The sequence below is a fragment of the Cebus imitator genome, unplaced genomic scaffold (assembly GCF_001604975.1).
Source record: "Cebus imitator isolate Cc_AM_T3 unplaced genomic scaffold, Cebus_imitator-1.0 Scaffold300, whole genome shotgun sequence".
Classification (NCBI taxonomy): domain Eukaryota; kingdom Metazoa; phylum Chordata; class Mammalia; order Primates; family Cebidae; genus Cebus; species Cebus imitator.
In genome coordinates, this window is record NW_016107615.1 from 2,655,407 (window position 1) to 2,678,889 (window position 23,483).

At 37.4% G+C, this 23,483-nt stretch overlaps 1 protein-coding gene across 2 annotated transcripts in view; it reads right to left on the minus strand.

Moving 5' to 3' along the window:
- Positions 1–23,483, minus strand: part of TBL1XR1 (TBL1X receptor 1) — an 88,896-nt gene that overhangs the window by 11,164 nt on the left and 54,249 nt on the right. For both annotated transcript variants that reach the window (XM_017502846.2, XM_017502847.2), the window contains 10 exons: positions 22,914–23,136; positions 21,894–22,026; positions 21,439–21,580; positions 18,949–19,012; positions 18,763–18,860; positions 17,580–17,640; positions 5,850–5,971; positions 5,633–5,707; positions 2,164–2,291; positions 789–954 (listed from right to left, as the gene is read on the minus strand). In XM_017502846.2, the coding sequence (XP_017358335.1) occupies positions 789–954; positions 2,164–2,291; positions 5,633–5,707; positions 5,850–5,971; positions 17,580–17,640; positions 18,763–18,860; positions 18,949–19,012; positions 21,439–21,580; positions 21,894–22,026; positions 22,914–23,136 (1,212 nt within the window). The remainder of the gene's footprint in view (positions 1–788; positions 955–2,163; positions 2,292–5,632; positions 5,708–5,849; positions 5,972–17,579; positions 17,641–18,762; positions 18,861–18,948; positions 19,013–21,438; positions 21,581–21,893; positions 22,027–22,913; positions 23,137–23,483) is intronic.

Consider the following 23,483-nt stretch of genomic DNA (forward strand, 5'->3'; position numbering starts at 1 on the left):
TATGTGTGCACTCCAACCAACGAAGATGTGATGGCTGAAGGGAGGGCTGAGACCAGTGGCTGCTATTAAAAAAGTGTAGCTCATGGAGCATAAAAACTAAAACACTGGCCGGACGCGGTGGCTCACGCCTGTAATCCTAGCACTTTGGGAGGCCAAGGTGGGTGGATCACCTGAGGTCAGGAGCTCAAGACCAGCCTGGCCATCCTGGTGAAACCCCGTCTTTAAAAATAAAACTAAATTAAAAATTTAAAAAATTTTAAGAACCTAAAACACTGAGATTTAAAAAACTGAAAGCAACAGGCTGTTTTCTCCACTTCTAAGAAAGAATCTCCGAAACACTTCACATACTAACAGAAAAGTAGTGTAGTTTTAAGTTTCTTTCTCATAAATCATTCCATTCAGCCATAAAATCTGGTCTCTTGACACAATTTTTACTGCTCATATATATCCCCTTCAGAGACGATTATTTTGGAAAATAAAATCTGTCATTTATCTAAATAAATACATCTTAAACATTCACATTTGATATCTTGAAATAAAAAAACTTGAAAAAACAAAGAATAAAATAATAAATATTAATAAAACAAGCAAAATCTAAATCCATTTCAAAATTCTGGTCTCCATAAATATATAACTTCAGTTAGTTTATCTCATTTTAAAACCAAGAATTAAATTAATGCCACAAGAGCAATGACAACCAAATGTCGGGTGGGGAGGAGGAGAGCATATAGGCAAATGCTTCTAACTAACTTTAAGAGTACTTGACCGTTTAAATAATGGAGACATACCTGTGTGTTCCAGATGTGTACACATTTGTCAAAAGAACCACTTGCCAGATACCTGCCATCAGGACTGAAAGCTACACTGTACACAGGCTCTTGGTGTTTTGTCAAGGTATGGATGCATATCCCTCGGTCTACATCCCATAACCTAACAGTAGAATCGAAGGATGCACTGAAAAGGGAAAGAAAGTTAATTTCTAAGTAACGAAATACTCCCCCAACCTTGCTCCCACCCAACCTCCCATATTCAGCCACACCTAATAGCCAAAATTCTTAATGAGAAGCAGACCGACCGGTCTGTTAGAAGAATATTCTGTGAGCTTTCAAGTCAGTGACAAGAAAATAATAAATAAATAAAATTTAGAAAAAGAAAGCTAAACAAGAGGAAAACATAAAGGAGTCTCCCAGGTCCAGGATTGGAAAACATAAATGTTTTATGTTTTGCTGTATTTACTGATTTACTGTATTCCTTTTCTCTTTAAATAATCCTTCTTTCACATAGTTTTCAACACTGAAGTGAACACATTTTTCCATTTTTTTTTTTTTCTAAACATACTAAAGACACTTAATTTTGTTATGCCTCAATTTCTTGGACTGTAGTCAATATTTGATCATTTCAATATATCACTATGACTTGAAATAATAACATCTTGAAATATATCACTATGGTGATATATAATATATACATATATCACTTATATTACTTATATATATATCACATATATCACTTAATATATCACATTATATATATAATATATATATCACTGGTGATATATAATATATAATAACATCTTCAATATATCACTATGACTTGAAATAATAACATCTTGAAATAATAACAACAACTTGAAATAATAACTGTTTAAAGATTACCCTTAAGGAACCAAACTAAATGCCACCAACTAACAAGTGAATACAGAAAATGTGGTATACATATTCCATAAAAGGGAACTTTTGCAGTGACCTGGATAGAGCTGAAGACCATCATTCTAAGTGAAGGAACTCAGGAATGAAAAACCAAGCATGTTCTGACTTGTAAGTGGGAGCTAACCTATGAGGACACAAAAGTTTAGGAATGATATAACGAACTCTGCAGTCTCAAGGTGAGGGTCAGGGGAAGGCTGAGAGGGAGGCGAAGAATGAAGGGCTACATATTGGGTACACGACACTGTTTGCAAAATCACTGCACTAAAATCTCAGAAATCACCAATAAAGAACTTACTCTTGTAGCCAGAAGCCACCTGTACACCAAAAAACTATTGAAATTAAAAAAAAGAAAGAAAAAAACCCCACTTCACGAACTCTTCCCTAAATTTTCATATTTATCAGAATTTTTATTTGTAGAAGACTCATAAAAGGAAGATTAAAACAGAAATATCACCTTGCTAACATAAGGTTGGCATTTGGATTATTAGTCCCTGGTCCTGTTGGACTCCATTTGATAGTATAAATTTCTTTATTATGTGCTTGCAAATCATGGACACAATTGTCTTGTTTCATACTCCATATCTAAACAAAAAAGAAAAATGTATATGATTATTTTCCCATAAATGAATATACTTAAAATATTATCCTGACATTTAAAATACTGTACTGACAGCTGAAAATGAGTGATATATCCACAAGGAGAATATTTACAAGAAACTGAAGTGCAACAGGAAATATTTAATATTACATCTCTGTGAAAAACAAATTAGCTTTAAGCCCTGTAAAAATATTCACTACTACAAAGTTTGAAGACTGAATTAACTACAGTTGTTCTAAGATTAATTTGGATAGGGTAATAATCCTAAAATGCTGAAGGCACGGTTTTTACACTGTCCCTTAAGTAAAAGATCTCCATCATAAACTGCTCTTAGAATTTCAGAATCCGGAAAATCTTGCAATGGAGAACTGAAATAACAGCTCACAAAGAACTATAAAAAGTAACATATGAAATAAAGTTCAAATGAAAAGTATGGGGGTGGAGGGAAGTAGAAAAAAGTAGTCAGCGTAGAGAATAAGGCTTTCCTAAGATGAAAATATGCCGATGTACATAGATTTAAAGTGTGTATTACTAGGATAAAAGGCAGGAGAAAGAAGAAAAAAGTGTGTATTATTTTTGAGCAAAAATTAATAGCAATCAACACCAAGAGTATTTCTGGAAAAAAAAAAAATCACTCAATAAAGACATCGTAGGTCCTGCAATAACTCCTTAACACAAACACATTCAACACCCCAAACCCAAGGGCCAAGCAATAAAAAAATTGGCTTGACCACGTTTCCATGACATAACCATTAAAAGATAATGAAGCATCACAGTGTTTTTGGTGACCTATGCATTTACAACCCCAAGTGAAATAAATGTAAATGACATGTTTTTGGAACTGATTTCATGAGGCTTTTCTAGTTCACAGAATTTGACACTGTTGACCACTCTCATCTTGTTCTCTACATGCTTTCTTTTTCCACTTCGATCATTCCTTTTCAGTTTCCTTTGGAAAGCTCATCTTCCTTGATTTGGTGATTGAGTTTACGACTTATTTTTTTAGGTCCCCTCTTTTCTTTTCTTACTCTGTACTACCTGTACAGTTTTGCCCCTGCTCAAATTTTTTATTTTTTGAGACAGAGTCTCACTCTGTCACCCAGGCTGGACTGCAATGGCGCGATCTCGGCTCAGTGCAAACTCCACCTCCCGGGTTCAAGCGATTTTCCTGCCTCAAGACTCCTGAGTAGCTGGGACTACAGGCATGCGCCACCACGCCCAGCTAATTTTTGTATTTTTAATAGAGGCAGGGTTTCACCATGTTTGCCAGGATGGTCTCAAACTCTTGACCTCATGATCCACCCTCCTTGGCCTCCCAAAGTGCTGGGATTACAGGCATGAGATACCGCACCCGGTCCCCCAAATTTTATTTTTTTGAGATGAAGTCTCACTCTGTCACTCAGGCTGGCGTGCAGTGGCACGATCTCATCTCACTGCAACCTCTGTCCCCCAGGTTCAAGCAATCCTCCTGCTTCAGCCTCCCAAGTAGCTGGGATTACAGGCACCTGCCACCACGCCTGGCTAAATTTTGTATTTTTAGTAGAGATGGGGTTTCACCATGTTGACCAGCATGGTCTCAAACTCCTGACCTCACGTGAACTGCCTGCCTGGGACTCTCAAAGTGCTGAAATTACAGGTGTGAGCCACCAGGCTTGGCTGTGCCCAAGGCTTTTAATGACCACCTATCTGCTGAGAACTCTCAGTTTTCAATCTCGAGCTTACGGTTCTCTGAGCATCATTCCCAGCTATCACCTCTGCCTGCATGACTCAAAGGCACTGTTTGAGCTCAGCGTTACCTCCGCATTCCACCTTGCATTCCCTTTTCTCAGAAAATGGCCTATTACATATTACCCATTCATTTTAGGTTTTGCTTTAAAATCCTATATGACATTTAAATATGCTTAGGATGAAGAAAACCTAACAATTTTTAGTTTTAACCTCTCTCCAGCTTCAACTCAGTATGTGGCACAAGGCCCTCTGGATCTAGGGGATCCCAGACTTAAGAACTGTCTAACAAAAACCCCAGCTTAAGGGAAAAAACCTCACAAGGTTCCCACAGTTAATCTGTTCAAAGTAGCAGGAAAAGCAGTTTTCCCTCATGGTTTTCCTATCTGTAAGGGCCATCACATCTGCAGTCCTTGGTACTGCAAAATGAAGGATAAAGCTGTTTTGAGTAGAGAGTTAGCTGTTGCAGAAGAGGGCTCAAAGCTTCACTTATTTTGGAAATAAGTATTGGGTTGTTCTTTACCTCAAAATGCTTTTTTCCCCAACTGTGGACTCTGATGTGACTCTGATGTACTTAGGTGCAAGATAGCAGTTTTGCTTTTAATCATACAAGAAAAACACTGATCCATGTTCAGATGTGTGTGTTGGTAAGTCAATGAGGCTCACTTGCTGAGAGATTCTCTGCTATATATCAGTTTCCCAGCAATGGTGATATACATTCATACCACAGCAAAATCAAATTAATACATCGCAAAGAATCTCAACCAAATCCATGAATGCTACAAAGATCTTGAGTACTTATCAGTGAAATATTTCTATATGCAAATAAACTTTAATTGTATAACATGCTACTTTCTAATGGTGAACACAATTTATAGCATGACCTTTCTCACTATTGGTGATGGCTAATTTTATCTTTCTGACTGAGTCACAGGGTACGGATATTTCGCTAGACATCATTTCCAACTGTGTCTGAGGTGTTTCCAGTTGAGATGAGCACTTAACTCAGCTGACTGAGAAAAGCAGCCTGCCCTCGCCAATGTAGGACGGTATCACTCAGTCCAGTGAGGTCCAGGCAGAACAAAAATGCCGAGCAAGCGGTAATTCTCTGCCTCGGCCTGATGGTTGGGTTGGTATATTGGTCTTCTACTACTGGACTGGGACTTACAGCACTGGCGCTTCTTCTCTGGCCTTGGACTGGAACTATACCTCCAGCTTGTAGACAGCAAACTGTGGAACTTCTCAGCCTCCATATTCATGTGAGTCCATTTCTCATAGTAAATCAATCATCCATCCATCTATCTTCTTATTGGTTCTGTTTCTCTGGAGAACCCTAACTTAATAGGGTATCCTAAGTCCCACTGTATCATAAGCCATCATTTTAATATAATTTATTTGCTATATTCAAATATTTTTATGTATTTCAGAAGAGAAAGTATAAAATTTTAAAAATAACGGCTAGCCATTTAAAACGTTGGAGTTCTCATCCAGGCCTAAACACTCAAAGTACGAGAAACATTTTAAATGGTCTTAAAATGGCCAGAGCAACCATACCATAGTGTGACACCCCCGCCCCAATTCTCTCTACTAAGCAAATTACCTTTAAAGTCATGTCATCAGAACAGGAGGCCAGGAGATTGCCAGTTGGGTCCCATTTGATAGCATTTACTTCATTCTAAAAATAACAGTAAATATTCACATTTTCATTGTATGGGCTGGGTAGTTATTTGAATATTAGACATACATACTTTAAAACTATTCTAAAACGCTGTTTGTTAATCATGACTACGTCAGTGTGGAAAAAAATGGTTTCTTACCGTATGTCCTTGGAATGTTTTAATAGGTCTGTCTTGTCCTAATTTACAGACATGAATGCACATATCTGTACTACAAGAAGCAAAGGTGTTGTTGCTCTGCCAGTCGACATCCAGTGCTGGTGCTGCAAAGAACAAAGGTTAGGTTGGCATTCATTCCACATGCATTAAAATCCTGGAGTTTGAGCTTTGCATTACTGTTAACTAATAAAATACGCTAATAGGCATTTAAACATTTGACTTTTCAAGGTATTAAGAAAAAAATTCAAAATAAAGGTATTTATATATAACAAATATTAACAAATTGTAGTTTAATTATTTCCATGTGAGGCAGGCCCTAAGAGAAAATACACTGGCCTAGTAACTGAGTTGTAAAATTACTAGCCCTGGGTCTTGGGTTCTCTTTCATAAAATTAAATGTGATGATATCATGCTTTGCATTTCTAAATTCCATGAGTGTTCAATGGACAAAAAGCTTCGGTTCTGTCACCGCCTAATTAGTGGACACAAGCAAGTCACTTAACTTCTCATGATATAGCCTCACCTACAGAATGGGGATAACACACAGGTTGAGCACCCCAATCTGAAAATCCAAAATCCACAATGCTCCAAAACCTGCAACTTTTTGAGTGCTAACATGATGCCGCAAGTGGAAACTTCCCTATGTTAAATGCTTAACACAAGCTTTATTTCATGCATAAAACTAGTAAAAATACTGCATAATGATACCATCCGGCTATGGCATAAGGTGTATGGAAAATATAAAGTAATTTCATGTTCAGATGTGGGTCCCATCCCAAGATATTGCTTTATGTATATGCAAATATTCCAAAATCAGAAAAAAAAATCAAAAATGCAAAACACTCCTGGTCCTAAACACTTAGATAAGGGATACTAAACTTACACTACTTTTAAGCTTAGTACACGTAGTGAAGATCAGGCAAGGTAACGTGTGTGAAAAGTACTTTGTAAATTAGACAAACGTTACGCTGAATAAGTATCATTCCCATTAGCATCTACTCAACCAACAAATGGAATACAGTATATGATTTGCAAATAATTTTCTTCTAAGCAATTTTTGTCAAACACCTCTTGAAATCAAATGCCTCTTAAAAATCAACGAATTTAAAACCTCAGAGGCCCCAAAGCAGGCTGGCATTTAATACTTAGTTTGATTTTAGCTCTGGAATTTATTAAACATCCTTTTCCTTCATTTTCCACTGCCGCAAGGTGGAAAGGATCTCCGCAACTAGCAACACAGATTCCGGTAATGACAGCGAATAACTGGGTTAAATGAGTAACCGGGTTAAGCCACAGAAGCATACCAAGGACACTGCGTTTAAAGCAGGAGTTGACAAACTATGGCACATGAGCCAAGAATGGCTTTTATATTGCAATGGGGAGGAGGGGATCAAAGGAAGTCATACTAATGTGAAATGAGATTTAAAGTTCAGTGTTCATAAATAAGAGTTTTATTGAAACAGACAAACGGATTAAGTTGCATATTATCTATGGCTGCTTTTTCACTACAAGGGCAGAACTGACTAGTGGCAACAGAGATCTTACGGCCCACAATGTCTGCAATACTTGCAAGTCCTTTAGTGAAAGTTTGTCAACCCTAATTTAAAGAAAAAACTTAAAGGAGAAAACCAGGAGGGTTAAAGTTCAGCTACAGGCCAGGTGTTCAGCACTTTGGAAGGTCAAGGCAGGAGAACTGCTTGACGTCAGGTGTTTGAGACCAGCTCAGGCTAGACAGTGGGACCTCATCTCTAAAAACAAAAATAAAAAATTAGCCATGTGTAGTGGTCCGTGCCTATTGTCTCATCTACTTGGGAGGCTGAGGCGGGAGGACTGCTTGAGCTGGCGAAGTCCAGGCTGTGGCAGGCCATGACTGCACCACTGCACTCCAGCCTGGGCAACAGAGTAAGACTCTGTCTCAAAAAACAAAAACAGTTGAGCTATGTATATGCTATTTATTAGAAATACAAAGCATTTAATAAAGGAAATGAGAGATATTGTCTGTGGGAAGGACAAACAAAGCCACAAACTCCCTCATTGTGTATATCCAAGTATAACAGTAACTGGCTATGTTTAAAATGAAACACAGGTGCTTCAGCAGTTAAACTGATAAGACAAGAAATACGTCATGCAAGAACTTGTAACTATGGATAGGAGAAGTAAAAAGAATGGGAAAAGAAGACTTAAAACATTAGGGCTCAGAAAGGAGATTTTAATCAGAACTGTACTGAGACATTTTTTAAAAGACAAAAAACAGGTAAAAGTGAAACTGATTTCCTTACCTGACTAAATATCAGGTAAGCCCAAAATCTAAAGTACTAAGTAGTAAAGAACAAAAAAGCTAATTGTATTAATATAACCAGACATTAAAAGAATTAGTTTTGGGTATATTTCTACAATGAAAAACTAGGTATCAGGATACCACTTTGATTGATTCAGCTCATAAAGGAAAGGAACAGACTGGAAAGAAAATATTTCATGGCAACTTACTATGGAGGGTGTATAAAATTTAGAATAACTATATTTAAAATATTCAACCCTCCCTCAATCAATCTTATGACAAATACAGTACCATATAAAATTAACATAAATTCACCTTTTATACAAAATTTCAAATCATGAGAATTCCCACCAAAGTAAACATTGTCAAAAACCACACTTTGGAGCTGTCAAGCTGAGTAAGCTGCAGGCTGTATTTTTACTTCAGTCATGAAGCACTGCTTTAGCTGGTGCTTCGTCTTCCACACATAAGCCTTTTTGCCTGTGCTGTGTCCAATTCCCAGCTGAGTGCTTCACTCACTGCTAAGGGCTGCCAGGGTCAAACTTCACAGAACTCACCTGCCCTGTTGCCCCGTCCTCCCTAGATGACGTGTATCCAAGCTGGTTTTGTGTACTTTCTTCGGAAGGAGGGGAGATCTAAAAACCTAGCACCCTTGCTTCAACGTAATAAAAACTCGGGTACAAGCTCTCCTCTGCACCAGGCTGCAACGGGGCCTTTCTTCACCAGAAATCACTTCATTCTTTGGCTTCTTCTCTTTCCCCCATCCTGCTTCCCGTATTCTTCACTAGCTCCTCCTAAGAGGTTTCTCAACAAGTCACTTCACTCAAATGTTTGGCACAGGGCCTGCCTTTTGGGAGAACCCAACCTAAATCAACTAGTAAACAAAAATACAGGCCAACTTTATCTGCCTCTGTTAGTGTGTAGCACCATTTCTGACGGCAATGTGGATGACTGTCCTGTTCACCTGGGAGTCAACTCTCATTCGTTCCTTACTGTACTCTGCCCTGCTAAGATGTGCAAACCCAAGGGGGCTGTTATAGCTTATTTCCCAGGTTCCTGTGCCTAGTGGTTTCCAGGTAGATTCATACAATGTGAGACACTGTCAGGAGCTCAAAGTGAGGAGTCCACAGTCAGGAGCAGTAAGATGACGGGCACGCCTGCTGTCATTTCAGACTGGGTGTCCAGCCCTGCTGAGCAGACTGTCCTCTACATCCCTGTCCCCACATTCTCCTCTAGAGTCTTAGATTTCCATCAGTCTCTGGGTTACCTCATATTCCTTAGTTTTGCACTCTTTCCAACACCTCTGCAACTATTTTTTTTGTATTAAACTCCCTTTCTTGGAGTGTCTCATTTAGACTCTGTTTTCCTCCATGGAAGCTAATTCAGTTAACTACTGTGCACTTTCATTTTAACATTAAACATTATTACTTAAAATACAATTCTAAAAATTTTAATAAAATGTTTCTTTGCTAAATAATCTATTGATAACCAGTGCAAAACATGGGGGGGGGGAGGCTCTAAAAATCTAGTTCATTTAGAAGACAGCTAAAGATACAATAAAATGTTATCAAGAAGGTCAAGTATCTGTCAGGATGTCCCGGGGGTGTTGATTTCCTATCGGAAAAGTCTGCAAAATGTTAGACAGGGGGCTAAAAAAAAAACCCAAAAAGCAGAATTAAAACAAATACCCTATTATGTTCATAAAAAGAAAAACAAGCCCAAACTACATAACCAAATCAAGACTGCTGGGATGTAGAAAACATTGTGATGTAAGTTGTGTGATTAATGCTTCTGTGATATGCCTGTCTCATAAAATGCAGGGGTTATAGATTGATGTAATCGAAGAACACATACGTCTTCATTTTATATTTATTCCTAAAATGAGTCTTGCTAGTACAAGTTCTTCAGAAAGAAATCTCTGACATTAAAAAAAATTTTATGTGCCTGATATGTGAGAGCTGTGTTCAATAACACTGGTCTCATTTGACACATAAGAGGCCAAGAAAACTTAATTTTCCCAGTTACACAATTTTTTAAAATCCTCGAGCTAAAGTTAAAACTTCTGTCTGCCCCTCCCCCCCAATTCTGATTTATTTTCATTAACCCATGTAGCCACCATGGTTTCAAAAGAGAAGGAACAAACCTATGAGGGAAGGGAAGAAGGATATATTTATTACTCACGGACTTTAAAAAAAAAATGCTTTATTGAGATATAATTCACATACCAATTCACCTATTTGAAGTACACAATTCAATGGATTTTAGTATACTATTAATTTTAAAAATCTGTAGACAAATATATAAAATTTGCCACAGTAACCATTTTTAAGTGTACCATTGAGTGGTATTAATTATATTGACAATGTTGTGAAACCATCACTACAATTTCCAAAATGTTTTCATCACCCCTAAACAGAGTCTCTGGCCATTAAGCAATAATTTCCCATTCCCACCTGCCCACCAGCTCCTGGTAACCTCTCATCTACCTTTGCATCTCTGACTTTTCCTAAATATGTCATAAGTGAAATGATGATATTCGTCCTTTTCTGTCTGGCTTACTTCACTTATAATAGGTTCAAGGTTGACTGGTGGTGTAGCATTTATCAGAACTTCACTCCTTTTCATGGCTGAGTAACATCCCATCATATGTACGTACATTTCATTTATCCAATATCTATTAATGGACACTGGTTTAGCTACTATGAATACTGCTATTATGAACATCAGCATACAAGCATGTGTTCAAGTCCCTGCTTTCAATTCTTTTGGATATACAACTATGAGGCGGATTGCTGTGTCATATGGAAATTCTATATGCTGCTTTCTGAGGAATTTAAAACAGTCACACTGTTTTCCATAGCAGCTGCAGTATTTCACATACCCACCAGTAATGTACAAGGGTCCCTATTTTTTCCACATCCTCATTAAAACTTATGTTTCATCTTTAAATTATTATAGCTATCCTAATAGGTGTGAAGTGGTATTTCATTATAACTCACCCAACATATTGTTAATAATCTGTTTTAAGCTGGAGTGTATATGGAAGAACAGATAGTACAATAATTAACACGATAATTTGAAAAGCATGGTATACTTCCATTTCTGGCCAACATGGGACAGAATGGGCTAGATTTTCCTCCTGCCCAAACAATCAAAAAGCCTGCGAAATATATAAAATAACAGTGCATATGACACTGAACATCAGAAAATGGTGGACCATGGTCCCAGAGAAAAAGGAAACCCACAATGCGCCACTGCAATTACCCATCTTACAACCTGGAAAAGTGTCTAGATCTTGGCACAGCGAAGAGCAATCTTTCTAGGTAAAGATCAGTGGAAAGTCTGAGTTGAAGAGACTAAACCAAGAGTCTGAGGAGACGGAAGCAGCTGTAAATCACAGGACAGAGTACTGAAAAGGAGACTGCCACACAGAGAATCCTGAAGCCCTGCAGTGGGTCCTGCTCACGCATTTGTCTGAGTGTGAATCAGTGCAAGTGCGTGAGGAAAGAACCTCTTAAAAGGATAAGAGGAAACAATGCCTACTATGAAAAACTGAAAACAGTGCCAACAGTCACCACACAGGATCACTGGTTAGAGCACTGGACCCCAACCATTTTGGCACCAGGGACTGGTTTCATGGAAGACAAGTTTTCCACAGACTGGGTAGGGGGAGGTGTGAATGGGGGATGGTTTTGGGGTAATACAAGTTACATTTATTGTGCATTTTATTTCTATTATTACATTGTAATATATAATGAAATAATTATACAACTCACCATAATGTAGACTCAGTGAGAGCCCTGAACTTGCTTTCCTGCTACTAGATGGTCCCATCTGGGGGTGATGGGAGACAGTGACAGATCATCAGTCATTAGATTCTCCTAAGAAACGGACGACCCAGATCCCTCGAATGCATGGTTAATAGGGTTTGCCATCCTGTGAGAATCTAATGCCTCCACTGATCTGACAGGAGGCAGAGCTCAGGTGGTAACGAGAGAGGGGGAAGCGGTTGTAAACACCGATGATGCTTCGCTCCCTGGCCTGCCACTCACCTCCTGCTGTGTGGCCAGGTTCTACCTGTCCATGGCCCCGGGGTTGGGGACCCCTGGGTTAGAGTACACAGAAAGTTCTTAGCTCAGTGGTGGGGAAATAATTAACACTACACTGAGCACTAGTTCAGGGCTACTTAACAAATCTTCTAAGCAAAACCTGAAGGGATCAAAACCATTTCCAAGTAACTTAACTGCATCCTAGGACAAATTTCACAAACACTTTTATGAATACAAAAATATCCAGCAACAAATAAGGTAAAACGCAGTGTCTGCCTTCCAATCAAAAGTAAGAAAGTATGCAGTTGCAGGATCTAAAAATCAAAACAATAGAACTCATGGACCTAAAAAGTAGAAAGACAGTTACTACAGACTTGGAGAGGCAAGCAGGTTAATGACTACCCAAAAAAATAGTTTAAAAAGAATGAATAAGACCTACTATTTGATAGTACAATAGGGTAACTATAGTCAATAAGAACTTTATGGTATATTTTTGAATAACCAAAACAGTGTAACTGGACTGTTTGTGACGCAAAGGAAGGTTAAATGCTTGAGGGGATGAATAACCCATTCTCCACGATGTGATTATTACGCACTGTATGCCTGTATGAAAACATCTTATATAGCCCATGAATATATATCTACTATGTGCCCAAAAAAAAAAAAAAAAAAAATTTAAAAAAAAAAAAAAAAAAAAGGTAAGCAGGGATGCAAAAACACAGGAAATTGTGATCAAAGTGAAGACAGAAGCCACATCACTAAAACTGATCTACACGTTAGAATCAGCAAAGACACTGAAGTACTCACAGCTGTATACAGATAACCCGTGAACAACACAGCCCTTAACACACACAGATGCTCTTCTGCCTCTACCACGCTGGGACAGGAGAACTAACCCCTCCATTTCTCCTCTTCCTCAGCCTACTCAACAGTGAAGACAACCAAAATGAAGACCTATATGATGACTCACTTCCACTTAATGAATAGTAAATATATTTTCTCTTGTTTTCTTAAATAATGTTTTCCTCCAGCTTACCCTACTGTAAGAATACAATATGTAACACATGTAACATACAAAATACATCTTACTCAACTGTTTATGTTATCAGTAAGGCTTCTAATCAACAGCTGGCTATTAATTGATAAGATTTTGGGGAGTCAACAGCTATATGCAGATTTCCAACTGCATGGGGGCTGGTGTGCCTACACTGTTCAAAGATCAACCATATTATATGTTCAAAAAGCTAAGTAGAGACACAGAAGATGTTAAACTTCTGGAGACAAAAACAACATGTAAGATGAAAAATGCACTGGAAAGGATGAGCCACAGATTCGATGCCGTGGGAGAAACGATATATGATCTTGGAGGCAGCATAGAAACTATCCAAAAACACAGAGAACAGAACCAAGGCCGAAAAAAGAGGGTGTGGGGACAGAGCATCAATGAGTTGTGGTACAATTTTGGGCAGACTAACACCTGTGTACTCAGAATCTTACGTAAAACAGTAAGGGAGGGAAGAGGGGCAGAAAATAAGATTATTATTTAGCCCATTTAAAATGTCACCTCAAGGTAGATGGTGACAAGTTAAAGGTGTGCACTGTAAATCCAAAACCACCACTAAAAATAGAGAATTACACGTAAGAACCCACCAAGAAGAAAAAAAACGTAATGATAAAAAATATCCAATTAATCCAAATGGAGGTAGAAATACAAAAACGGAAGAACAGAAGAGATAAACAGAAATACAATAAATTTAAGTATAAATGGCCTAAATATAATTAAAAGGTAGACATTGTGAAAACGAATGAGCAAGCAAGACTCAACTATGTAAAATATACTTCAAATACAAAAACATCAATAGACTGAAAATACAACGATGTAAAAATATATACCATTGCAGCACTAATCAAGAGATAGCTGAAATAGCTACATTAATGTTAAACAAACTAGATTTCAAAGCTCAGAATACAGGGAAAAAGAAGGTCATTAATACAGTGATAAACAGTCAATTCAGCAAAACATTTTAAAATAGAAGAACAAAACATTTTAAAATAACGCATTTGAAACACTGTTTCAAGATACATGAAGCAAAAACTGACGGAGCTTCAAAGGAAATACAAATTGCTGTCCTTCCAATTATTGAAGATTTCCATATTCTTCTCTCAATAATTGATGGAATGAGAAGCCAGGAAATCAGTAAAGCTATAAACAATTTGAAGATTGTCTAATAACTTAACCTAAATGACATTTATAGCAACAATACAATTAAATTAGAAATCAGTATTAGAAATATCTCTGGAAGAGCTCCAAATTCTCAGGAACCCACACTTTTAAATAATTCATGGGCCAAAGAAGAAATCAAAATTAAGTTAGAAAATTTAATAACAGAATGAAAACATATACAAAATATTGGCACATCATTAAATACTAGTTAGATGTCAATTTACAAGCACTAAATACTTATAGTAGAAATAGAGGCTTCAGGGCTGGGCGGGATGGCTCACGCCTGTAATCTCAGCATTTTGGGAGGTGGAGGAAGGTGAGTCACTTGAGGATAGGAGGTTAAGACCAGCCTGGCCACTATGGCTAAATCCTGTCTCTATTAAAAATACCAAAAATTAGCCAAGCATAGTGGTGCATGCCTGTAGTCCCAGCTACTCGGGAGGCTGAGGCATGGGAATCTCTTTAACCCGGGAGGTGGAGGTTGCAGTGAGACAAAATCACACCACTGCACTCCAGCCTGGGCAACAGAGTGAGACTCTGTCTCAGAAAAAAGAAAAAAAAAAAAGAAAAGAAGAAATAAAGCTGTGCAGTCAGTGACCTCAGCTTCCATCTCAAGAAAAGAGAAAAAGGAGCAAGTCAGATTAAACTGAAAGCATGATACATAAAAGAACAAACTAATAGATGATCAAATCAATCGAAGTTATAAACTTGTAGTCTTCAAGTGACAATGATGAACTACAGAAACCCACCATGGACTAGGAGAAGATACCTGCAAAGTATCTATCTGATAAAGTATATATCTGCTATCTGAACTTGAATCCAGAAAATTAAAAACTCACAAAACACAATAAAAAATAATACAATTAGACAAACAGTACAAAGATTTGAACAGATACTTCACCAAAACAGATATACAGATGGCAAATGAGCATATTAAAAGATGCTCAACATCACTAGTCACTAGAAAATGTAAATTAAAACCAGTGAGATAACGCTACACACCTGTTAGAGTGGCTACAATGAAAAAGAATGGCCACATGCCAACGGCTGGCGAAAACAAAGAGGAACTGATACATCCAGTGCCAGTGAGAATGTAAACCACTTTGGAAAACAATTTAGCAGTGTCTTCACAAGTTAAATATACGCCTATCATATAATATAGCCATTCTACTTCTAGTTATTAAAACAGAAAAAAATACATGTTCACTTAAAGATTGGTACATGAAGGTTGATAGCAGTTTTATTTGTAATAGCCCCAAACAGGAAACAACATAGCTTCACTTCAACCACTGAATAAACAAACTGTGGTATGCATATCCACATAAAGCAATACTTGCAGCAATAAAAAGGAATGTACCACTGACATCTGTTACAATATGGAGGAATTAAGTGTTATCCAGAATGAATGAAGACAGACCAAGAAAAGGATATGTACTGTATGATTCCATTCATATAATCTAATCTAATCTTTGGGGACAGAATATTAGTGTGTGCCTGGGGATGGGAGAAAGATATCACAAAGGGCCAAGAAGAAATGTCTGAAGGTAACAGATACACTCATCATTCTGAGTGTGGTAATACTTCCAACGGTGTTTACATATGTCAAAATATATCAAATTGTTCAAGTAAAATACATACAGTTCATTTTATGTCAACTGTACCTCAATAAAATTGTTTTGAAAAACAAAACTGTGGTTAAAAAAAAAAAAGTATGGTAAGAAAGAATACGATGGGTAAACTGGAGTCTATTTATTGGTAAAAATACTTTGATACTATCTACCCCACATCAGGTTGTAGTCAGGACTAAAAGAGACAGAAACAGTACCATTTCCAGCCTCAAGTTGGTACTAATCATATGGTATCTAGCAATAGTACCATATACATACTTACTTCAACTTTACATTACTCTTAGGATGTATGAGAAATTTTTATGATTAACAGCCAGAAGGCTGAGAGAATTCTGAGAACTAGAAGTAAAGGTGAAAAGGAAGTATACCAGGTGAACAAAAATGGATGTGTAAATGCTTATGGGAGCGGTAAGCTTTAATCAAGCTGAACTGTTTAACATAATGCTTGCAAACTTATGTTATTCAGATGCTACAGGAAAATCATTTTGTACCTTATTTTGCTTGTTTAGGCACACAAACAGGGAACAAAAACAACCAAAATGTCTGAAGTTGCAAGATTCAGTTTTAAAGTTGATGCTGTGCCATTGGCTGTTTGTAAAAGGATGTCATCAAAGATTTGAGAATAACCAGGGTTATTTTAGTCAATCTCCAAATCAAAATGTTTTCCAGCACAACAAAATCAAAGGAATAGCTAAATCAGGTAGTACTAAAACCAATGGGTATCTTGTTCAAGTTTAACATCATTTACTTACTGCAGTCGGGAAACTCACTGAAAATCGGCGCAAAGATTGTATCTAGGCTGAAATGGAGCACAGGTACAAAATATGGCTCTCTCTCTGCTCGAGCTGAATGTCTGGGTGCATGGCTGCATATCACGCAGGACAGAGCACCATTTTGGAGGTAAGATTAATCAGATAAAAGTACCAGATTGAGTATTTCTTAAAACAGAAATCCATCTAAGCCACCAATGTTGCTATTCCAAAAATAGCCTTGAAAAAGCCCATTTTTTCTTTCATGTAGACAGGGATACTCAGGTACATCGATTCAAAATGAGAAAGTGACCAACAATACCTTAACGTATAGAAGTTTATGCAGTATTCTCATGTATACCATTTAGTTTTATCCTCATAACAGATAGGTATTATTACTATTATTCCCTCATTTACAGACGATGAAAACGAGGCTCAGAAAGGTTAAGTGACTCGCTCAGTCTTAATGCCTGTTAAGTGGAGTGGAACTGACATTCAAACCTAGATTTTCTGATTCAAATATCTATGTTCTGTCCATTAAATAATGCTACCCCTAATAGCACCAGGCTCCAAATGCTTTCTTTATGGTACATTTCACAGAAAACGTCTGATGATCCTCTGACCATTTAGAGTCTGAATGTCATGGAACATCAACTCTCGGAAGGACTAGTAACGAGACTGATACTTGATATTTCAACATTTAAAATGAATTATGTGCTGTTAAAAATTTAATTAGAAAAACAGAAGCAAGCTCCAGCTTTCATATAAATTATAAGAAATTTACCTGAATGAAAAGGAAACTGTTGTTTGGCTTCACCAGTATGTGCATCCCAAATAATTGTAGTCTGAGATTAAAAGAAAAAAAATAAATAAATAGACTCAGGGAAAGTTTATCATAGATGCATAAATTATACGCCTAACTGTATTAAAGTAATATAAAATGTCAAAGTGGATTTAATTTTAAACTTTATCCCAAATAGTACCACCACTAGGCTATACTCCACTTTGGAGAAGATGACTATTAAGCAGTTTGATTTTTCCCTGATTATTTTGCAACAATCAACTTACTTCAAATAACAATTATTGGTAGTCTACAAAGTGCCAGGCAATACATTAGATTTTGCTATAAAAACTCCATTGCAATAATGCCTTTAATGTTAAGATTCTTAGAGATGTTTAGTAAGAGAGTAAGTTCTTGGTTAACAATGTAATCAGTTCTCAATACGGAAGGATTCTAAAAGCTCGTATCTACACAAAAAGGCAGCTTGAATTCTGGCAATAAAGCAAGAACCTAACGTACTGTGCAGTGGCAGTGACTATGAACAGGACTCCCTCCTTCCCAGCCTGCTTCACTTTCCTTCCCCTTTTTTTTTTGTCAATTTTTTACTGCTCTCTGAATATAAAGCAGTTAAATATAAACCAGTTTCTCTCCACTTCCCTGTCTGACACCACACTCAATTATTAGCATGTTCTTTCTTGGATTAAGATAATCTTAAACCTCTATTTAGGAGGAAGAAGGTCATATTTCCAACTCATCCATATTCACCAGCCAAGTTAGATGAAGAAAACTAGACAGATTCTGCATTTTGTATTAGCTTCAATTAAGTACCAGGAGTTCGTCTAACACAGCGGCTCTAGAATTTCCCATGGAATCACTCCAGAGCCATGTTCACTGGTGAGACTAACTAGGAACTGAAGAAGGGAAGTACAGGATGCATGACCTTGGTTATGGGTCAAATTCCAGCTCAAATTAAAAGTGGTCACATGGATAAACGGATTAAAGACATTTTGATAATCAGATTCAAGAATGAGCTGATTGATAGACCTACGAAAGCATTTCTATCATAAATTCATATTTGAATTGCTCAAATAGGAATGTTTATGTGACTGGTAACTGAGATAAAATAGCTGCTTTCAATTAAACCCTGTTAATACATTAGCCCTTACAGAACTTAATGTGCTTTTACCTTGTCTACTCCAGCACTTAGAATAAAATTTCCTTTCTTATTCCATTTTAATGCAAATATAGGGCCTTTGTGCTGCCCTAAGGTGCTAGCAAGGTTACCTAAAATGCAAAAGAAAAACATTAACATTACTTTAAATTTTCTAACTTTAGATCAACAACAAAGTAAAAAGGAAAATGCTTTATTTACCATCTTTAGTCCATATTCTGGCAAAACCATCATAGGAACCAGTTGCTAGAAGTGTACCTTCACTCTGTCAGAGAAAAACATTTCCTCAATTATAAAATCCAGACAGGGCATTTAATTGTTGTTATTTCACATTTAAATCCCTGGTACAGAAGGCCTTGACATTCTCTGCTTCAAAACTTACCAGTATTGGCTATTTGTGAGTGCCACTAAAGGCCTAGGAAACACTTTGACTGCTGGGACACTAGTGTTGTATGGAGCCTTATATCCAAAGCTCAGCAACAACTGACAGTAATCGCTCCGGAGCAGGACCTACGTCGCCCCGCCTCATGCAGGCCAGAAGTACTCTCATAGACTCACACAGCTAAGAATGAAGGCTGGTGGATTGGGAAGAACATCAAATTCATAATCTTACGATGATTTATTAGAAGAAAAAAAAAAACTGTGAAAGTATTTAAATATGATTAGAAGGTTTTATATGGCCATTCCTCTAAATCCTTTACTGTCTAAAAGTGTGTATGATCGAAACAATATCATTGTTTCAAATGATCAGATTCTTAGAATGCTCCTTTATATTGTTAATCCCTTCCCACTATGAAATATTTGCCAATAAAAAGAGCAACACAAGGAAAAGAGCCAGAAAAGAGCACAGGCTAATGTTGTAGTTAATGAAGTACAGCTGCCTACTTTACCAGGAGGAAACATCCAGATATATTTCTCTCAACTTACATCCCCTTGCTGTGCACCTTGCCTTGACGAATGGTGTAATAAAAGGACAGATCTAGCTTACTCTATGAGAACGCAACAGTTACGGATTATAGTAAACTGACTATTGCTAGAGGGTAAGCACTACTGGAGATGCAGAAAGAAATCCTACCTTACTCGATATATTCTTCTTCATGGTTTTTGGTAAGGGCACTCAAAACAAGATCACCTGTTTCATATCTCTCAAGCCATTTAGCAGTACGGGTAAGTGACAAAAACAAATGCTGGTTCTGGGAACTGCAGACTCAGCTCCGCTAGGATGTGTGAGGGCTCTATCTGAAGCAGGGGAGCCATGTTGAAGTCAACAGCAAAAGCTTGTCTCCAGATTATACACAATGTCAAGTTTCCTCTAAAGGATCAGTCCCTAAATGTTTAGTTCATGAATTGCTCAACTAGGAAAAGAATACTTTTACGATGAGAAATCGCACAGGCTCTTGCTTTAGCCATGGAAAATAATCATTAATTGAGGATGATGTTTTCCAAGTTCACCATGAATAACACATTTTTGAGAAGTCCACACTTTTCTAAACTATTAAATGCAGTTCAGAACGACCAAGCTCAACAAACCAATATTCTTTAACGATCCTTTTCAGTGTAAACTGTAAATTTCATTAAATTAACATGGCCAGTGGGCAAGGTAGCATAGAAAGCAATAAGGAGTCTGAACTAAGATATTATATTCTGTCTTGATCCCGCAAGTAAATAATACTACAATGTGCTAAACTCCTTTGGAATTTTTAGAACTATCATATGGAGGGTAAGAGTAAATACACTGCTGGCAATTTTGGAAGACAATGCTAAAAATACCTAGCTACGATTTCTGAAAAAACTTCACAGAAGCTGAGAACTTTAGTGGGAATAAGCATTTTAAAGAGAGATCTCATTCCTTGGGATAAGAATTGGAAGATCCTTTAGAAGTCCCACAACAGGTTGTTAGCAGAAGAGAAAAGAACATTCATTTGCTAAGGAAAAAACAACTATTCCAATATTCTTTGCAATGCTGAAACAGTCTAAGAGGTTTGGGGGAGGGGAGGGGTAGCAAGGTGAGGTTAGAGATGTATTTAAAACTAAAATGATGAGAATTTATCAACAATGAAGTCAAAGTTTTTTTAAGTCAGAGTAGTCAAATTGATCTGAAAGATGCTGAATCACAGCTAGAATCAGAGAATTATAAGATTCCTACAGTGAAAATAAAATTTCGAAGTTATTTAGACTAATGGTCCCTAAAAGGCAATTGGTAACAAAGTTGTATCAGTTCACAGAATAAAGAGAAAAACAAGAAGGTGTTTTCTGCTACATAGAATCCTTTTATCCCCCAAGTAAGGACTCAGTTGTTATGGATTTAGCATGTCTGTTACTACGGTAAGGTTTTCACCTATGATCTCAATTTTTTGAGATACCATTTCACACTTCCTTTCTCATTTAAGGAAAATGAAGGACAGAGTAAAAAGTGACAGTTTTACCAAGGATATGCTGCAGGATACACTGAAGGGCTGGAAGCTGAAGCCTGGTCTGACCACTCTACGGCAAGTCTGCACCTTTGACAGCACACTGGGGGAAGGCGGCTGGCGGGGAAAGAGGGCTGGCGGGGGACGACTCCTGGTTTGTTGTTACTAGCTAATAAAACCCCAACTCCTGAACACATAGACAAACCTGCCATTAATCTGAGGCTCTGAGGGTAGGTATACTAGTGACCATACCCATCACGGACAGTAGAGTGGTACTCACATTCCAATCTAGAGACGTCACATCCTTGTTGCTTGGAACGTCCTGCCCTCCTTCTCGTATACAGTGTCTAAGTACTAACTGTGTGGAGCCACTGGTGCTGTTTTCACTAAGGTTCCATATTCTTGCTGTTGAGTCTCCAGACCTACAAAGCATGCAATGTACTTTAAATCCTCACAAAATTCTCAAGTGTCAGAATCAAGGCAACATATATGTATCTTAATAAGGCAAATAAAACTAGACTATCACAGATTTTCATTTCCGGTATTATTCACATTCTGCAGTCTCAAAGTAGTAAGTTTAATTTAAAATTCTACAATTCATGAAGGAATACAAAATTTACAGAAACAAAATGGCCACAAATAAGCAACAACAAAAACCTGAATATTGCATATGTTTATAAAATGTTCAGTAAGATACTTTTAAAAGCCATTTTAGCATCACTTTGAGAAACATACCCTGATGCTAGGAGATCACTAACAGGGTTCCAGGCACAGATGAAAACTTCAGATTCATGGCCCCGCAACACAACTGCTTTATTAGGAGGGATTTCAACATCCCCATCCACTTCCATCATATCAGTATGATTATCTGCATCGTGAGAAACAAGTGAGCATTTCCAGTTGGGCAGTATTACAACTTGGGCGGGGTGAATTCTTAACTAGCAAATACCTTCCTTTATTACATACAGTGTAACATTTTTGATGACATCAAGTTAAGCTGAACATGACTACAGAGTCCTTGTCACATGGAAAATAAAATCCTATCTTTAAGTATTGACCACAGCTGTTTTTTTTTTTTAAGAGGGGTGGGGTTGGGAAGAAGACTTTAAATGATTAGACCTCAACTTGGATAAAACAATAAAATGGTTTGACATATAACATGTAGCAGTACGATTCTGAGTTTCTGCCAGTAGGGGTTGCTGACATCATTCACATAACATGAGTTGCCTTTTATCTCAATGTCAGAGCTCTATGGTATTCGTTGATAACTAGTTTTACAAATTTTATTTAGAAATCAAATGTAGATCTAAAAATTCACTCAACAATGGGAAAAGGGTTTCTAAATATTTTGAAAAGAAAATAAAAGTAAATCTAGCTTTCTGGAACTTGAGGAATAAAAATCTGAACTGTGTGATATAAGTTAGGGAAAGGAGTTGGTGCGAATAAGAAATTACTTGAGCAGAGAAGATGGGGCATTCTGGTAAAGCAAAATATTTCCTCCGAAAAGAAATTTTTAAAAGTTCTTGTCTCCTGGGACCTTCCTGAGGGCGGAGGAGGGAGGAAGAAGAGGATCAGAAAAAATAACTCTTGGACACTAGGCTTAGTACCCGGGTGATGAAATCATCTGTACAACAAACCCCTGTGACACGAGTTCTGCTATACAACCAACCTGCACGTGCACCCCTGAACCTAAAATAAAAGTTAAAAACAATAAACAAACCACATAATTAAGAACAAACTCTTGTCCAGGCTCACTTGCTATAGTATGTGCTCCATTCTCCTCCCCGTTTGCTGTGTTCTCTCCATTTTTTGCAGATCCTTGTTGGGTGGCCGCAGCTGCGGCAGCTGCGGCAGCTGCGGCCTGTTGCTGTGCGAGCTTATCTCTATAAGCTTGTTGTCTTGTTTGTACTACATCAGGCATTACGGCATCTATCAGGGACAGAGACTCTATTGGTCGGCCATCAAACAAGGTACCATCCTGGATTCGGAAAATCGTGAGAGAAGAAAAGGCAAAGGCAGTGTTTAAAGTTATTTGTATTTATACAAAATCAGAAACGAAATGAAAATCTTCATTCCAAGAAAAAAAATTTGTAAGAACTTTCTGAACTCATATAAGAAGCAGTCTGGAGGAAGAAAGAAACTGCAAGAAGCCAACTGCAAATGGCTGCTTAGATTTACGTTTTCATTTAGTTCATATTATTATTAAATGCTGTACAGACAGAACTGAAATATAAAAGAAGTCATTGCTGAAAATGAAAGGGATAAGATGTAGCCTAGCTGATAAAAAGGTGTATTAATTAGATTCCAAAATTCTGTTAGTCAAAG